Source organism: Simochromis diagramma, unplaced genomic scaffold, assembly GCF_900408965.1.
Source record: "Simochromis diagramma unplaced genomic scaffold, fSimDia1.1 OVJJ01000612.1, whole genome shotgun sequence".
Taxonomy (NCBI): Eukaryota; Metazoa; Chordata; class Actinopteri; order Cichliformes; family Cichlidae; genus Simochromis; species Simochromis diagramma.
Window position 1 is genome coordinate 285,884 of NW_024387419.1, and position 5,123 is coordinate 291,006.

Below are 5,123 nucleotides of genomic sequence, written 5' to 3' on the forward strand. Positions count from 1 at the left end.
ACTTTTTTTTTTTATCCCTTTTGAAGGCAATTTGATCCATAGTGTAGTGATTTATATGTTTAACTGTCAAGCAAACAATCCCTGGTTCAAGCTTGAGAGAAAACGTAAATCCTTTGAGGGTTATGTCATGAAGGGTGTCTAGTGTAAAAATCTGCCGAATCAACTCTGTAATGAGTGGTTAATGTAGTTAAGAGTAGCTTTTTTTTTTTTTTTTTTCCAAAATTTCTAGACTACACCTAATACCACTAGGTAGCAATAATGTACCACTGGGCAATAGGCCCTGCACTTTGAGTGGTCTGTCCACAGTGTTTCCAAATGGGACCCAAAGGGACAAGTTCGGAAGACAGACAGACATGTCTGTCTTCATGCATGTGCTAATATTGGTCAATTTTGTCAGCAATTCTTAGCCTTGTTCTGTTTTCTATAGCAGTGTGTTTGCAACAGATAATCCAATTCAACTAGGCAGATGTAATCCCTGCTAGAGAGAATGTGTGATTCTCATGCGCTGCATTACTGGGACTATTTTTTAACCTTGGTTGTTCCATTTACTCTTATATTATAAGGGGTATGGGTTACAGCCATTCCTCTAACACCATTTGCATATAATGTTGTTTTTTGCACAGTCAAAGGAGCATTCAAGAAACATTTCACTGTGTGTTGTGCTCGTATGACTATGCATGTGATAAATAAAGAATTTTCTGGGATGCTTAGGACTCATATTGCACTGCTGAAAATAGTTTATTTTGATGCATATGCTGGTTTTTTTTGCAAATTTGCATTATAATATTTATTTTCATTTTTGCTGCAGTATATAAAAATTGGTGTATTTCAGAAATAATAATATGAAGACACTTAAAATAAATTTCCTGTGGTGGGAAACTATTTTGTGCAACTTTTTTGTATTTTCAGTTTTGAGGGATAAGCCTCTTAAATTTCTCTAACTAGAAATATATGTTAAAAAAAAAAACTATTTTAATTCTTTTTGTAGTTTATTGCACTTTGTTGCAATTTATGTAATTACTATGCACTTAATGCAGACATATTATTAAAATTTGGGCTATAATGGTTGTACTGATGTATATCAACTTGAAATGCTCCCAAAAATGGCTCCACAACATGTAAAAATATAATATGAGCTCTGGCGAACTTGGTTCTATGGTAAGCCCAGGTTAGGCCTGGAAGTATCCCCACAGTAGCAGCTAGGTTCAGTTTAGGACATAATGGCTTCCGGGTAGCTATGCTACGGGGACGTGAAAGGGATTGCTCGTTGTGGCATTTGACTGTATGGCGCACTTTGTTATATTTTCGCTTGGGTGATACTTTTATTTATTCACATCATGTAAAATGTAATAAATAAATTATAAAATACAAAAACCAACTATTTGCATTTCAACTTGTAACTATTTAAATTTTCAGCTTTTTCCTTTTATACAAATTTAAAGTGAAACAACACAAAACACTGCAAACCACAACACAATAAAATATAAATTAAAATATGCAAAGCAAAAAGATGCACATTCTCTGTCATATGGGCCTGCATGAATAAAGTTTCTGAGTCCTTTATCATCCGCAACTGAACATAGTTGTGGATGATTACTGGCATAAGTAATTTGAATGCTAGTGTTCGTGGAATTGAAGTGGTCAAAAATGCTTTTTTTCCCCTCTGTAATTAATGCAGTAGATTACCACATGGGCCCATTTCCTGATTTAAAGCAGTTTACTGGAGCAGGGTTCATAGTCTTTTTATAGTATGTTGGCCTCACAGGAGTTATGCTTGAATATCTGCAATGTGATAATAAGTTTAACAGCATTTCTAAACCAGGGGTAAAACAGGGCATACATCAAAGGGTTTATACAAGAGTTAAAATAAAAGATAAAGATCACAAAAGATGCAGCTGGATCATTGACAGCATTTTTATCAGTGAGAGTGTAGCAATAAAATGGACAGTAGCATGACAGAAACACAACTACAAGAACCCCCAGAGTCCTGGCTGCTTTCAGCTCAGATTTGTTTGTTTGATTCAATGAACGCTGAAGTGTGACCAATGTAACATGAGAGCGCATGGCACGAGCCTGAGACACAGCCACCACAAATACTCTTGTATACAGAACTATGATGACAGAAACTGGAAGAATAAAAAATAAAATAAGGTCAACCATTCCAGCAAAATCACTGATGACAAGCACACACTCTCCATAACAGGAATTATACCTGCCTGGTTCAATCAGCATTTCTTGCGTATAAAGACTGCAGTAGAAAGTTGAATAAAACCAACACAGACAAACACTGAGTTTGACTTTTGCCACAGTAATTCTCGTGGAGTAATGCAGAGGGTCACAAATAGCCACATAACGGTCAATCGATATAAGAACTATGTTCCCTATTGAAGCACAGGTAATGTTTACAGTCAGAAAAAAATAAACAGAACACATAAGATCACCAAGTACCCAGCACGTCATGCTTCTAAGGATTTCTGCTGGCATCAGCAAGAGACCCATGAGAAAGTCTGAGACAGCAAGAGAGAGCAGGAGGATGTTGCTGGGTGTGTGAAGCTTCCTGAAATAGAACAAAAAAGAATATATTAGTAATTTTAAAATGTAAAAAGGTCCATTATTAAGACTGTAAGACAAAGACATTAAGGTGTATAAAAATTAAATATTGTGGTTTAAATTGACCAAGAATGTGCCAAATTAATTTCAATTTAGATAATAAATCATGGTGTTAAACTTTTTAAATGAAGATACAGTTTAAGTTTTAGAAACATTATATGTGCCTGAAGTAGGAGACTGAGATGATCACGAGAAGGTTTAGAGCAGCAGTGAGCAGAGAGATGCAGGACAGGACAATGTTCAGGGGCACAGCTTTGGACCAGTGAAGCGTCGGCTTCCTGCAGGAAATGTTGAGGAGTTGTGGAAAACAGAGCTCAGCTCCTTTCTGTATCTCCATCATCAGACAACTACAACCTCTGCAGCTCTCTGACCTGATCTCACAATTATACAGCAGATTTATCTCTGCGTCTGATTTGTCTCCTCCTCTCATTCATGCTCTGTAGAATTCGCTCCTATTTCTCTCTGCACAACCTCTTGGACTGTCATACACCTAATTTATTTTGTTCAACCTCTCTTTCCTTTGTTCTGCTGTGCCTCTTTCTCTCTCTCCCAGTCCTCTCTCCTGTTATTTCTGTCTTTCTCTCATTTGGGCAATTTTGATTTCTTTGCATTTGCTTCACCTGTGGAGTTCCTGCTCCACTCCAATTTCACTTCACCTGTTGTATTCTCAAATGCAACTTTCACTTGGTAAACATAATTTGTTCTTACAATAAACTATTAGTAAACTTAGCAAACTGGCTGAAGGGAGCAATCAAAGTGAAGAAGGGGACCTATCAGGGTTAGTCTGTGGACCTCATCCCTAATATCCAATCTCTAATATTCCTCTAATATATCTAGTAGTTGGTGCATTGTCCCAATTGCCATCTCCATCTGAGAGAGCACAGACCTTCCTCTTTTCTGGTGGCTGCCACATGAGCTCTGAGCACACTAGCACAAAATAAGGACACCGAGATTCACAGTAAAACTTACAAAAATGATACAGAAAGAAGAGTTAGCACTCACTGCAGATACTAAAAAATATTTTATGCATGTATACTGCTAAAACAGTGTGTTCAAATGTAATTACTATTAACTAGCTCTGATTCTCTCTGCATTTTTGGTCGTAGAAAATCAGGGCTTAGAGAGAGTGTCATTTCTAAAATGTCCTCTTGTGAGATCTGTGAGCAAATTGTTTTACCTGTTCATTATTTATTTTCACTTTTTATGAGTTCACTGTGAGTAAAATATTTCTAACATTTACTGAAGAAATAGTTTACAATGTTTTGTAGAAAGCTATACTTTATTTTGCTTAAAAAAAAACTTGAGGCAATGCCCTGCAGTTGTATTTTTTATTCAGAATGTGATTGAAATTGTGAATATTTAAATTATTGAGAGAAGACTGAAGAAGCATTTAAAAAGAGTGTTACATATTTTGCTATTTTATTTTCAATTGTAAGCATGGTTAATGTTACAAGCAATAATTTTTTATTTGCTAACAAATTGTGAAGTGTTAATTTTTACAAACTCAGTATGTCCTATGACACTGTCGTTGACAGGTCAGGTTTTTTGTTAAATGCGTTAGATTGGATCTGATATTGATGATGAGCCAATCCTGTTGATGGACCAGTTGATTTTTTCCCGTGCTCCAAAACAGAGTGTGGTAGGCCAGCTGCAACAGAAATCCCACGCCATTTTGAACTCGCTGTCCCCTTTCAAACACAAACACACACACACACACACACACACACACACACACACACACACACAAATTCCCCTAGACTTTTGGACATTTTACTTGAAGGACTTTTAAGGACTTTTACAGACTCCACACATCTCTGCACACAGGAAGTAGACTTGGTGTAGGCAAGTTGGACCTGTTCCTCCAATTTAAGGTTTTACTCCAATCAGCTAACAAGGTCTATGTAATGTCAAATTAATGTTGCTATTTATTTTCTTTGAGAATCAACCCGTGTCTGAACTTTGGAAAAAACGGGGCATATACACAGATTTTTTCAATAAGTAAGGAGCAAGCCGAATATGGTTTTGAGCATAGGGGTGTAAATGTATGTATTTGTTTGTCACTGTTTTTGGTCTATGGCAGTGGTTCCGAAACTTTTTTTGCTGCGCCCCCCTTTGTTTTACAAGAAAAATGTTCGCGCACCCGCGTGCACACGCGCGCATGCACACATCCTCCAACCACACACACCCATATTTTGCTCCATTGCAGTTTATTTCACACCTCAAACATTTAGTAAACAATTAAGCAAATACAAGTAAACTGCAATAAATTAAACTACTAACTCTTTTACGCTACGTCCACACCTACACGGGTATTTGTGAAAACGCAGCTGTTTCGTCCACACGTAAACGGCGTTTCGAATCACCGAAAACTGAGATTTTTTTAAAACTCCTTTTTTGCGTTTACATGTGGACGAGAAATACAGAGTTCGTCACGCAATGTCAAAGGTATGTGCCTTTTTTCACGTCACGCTGTGCGCCACGTTATTGTTTACATGGAATAAATTGCAGAATGG

General features: G+C 37.0%; 1 protein-coding gene across 1 annotated transcript; it reads right to left on the bottom strand.

Annotated features, from left to right (window-relative positions):
- Positions 1-1,543: 1,543 nt before the first annotated feature.
- Positions 1,544-3,582, bottom strand: LOC120721885 (trace amine-associated receptor 13c-like). Its single transcript, XM_040012520.1, has one exon. The coding sequence runs from the start codon at positions 2,635-2,637 to the stop codon at positions 1,744-1,746; it is 894 nt and encodes a 297-aa protein (XP_039868454.1). The 5' UTR covers positions 2,638-3,582; the 3' UTR covers positions 1,544-1,743.
- Between the last annotated feature and the right edge of the window lie 1,541 nt (positions 3,583-5,123).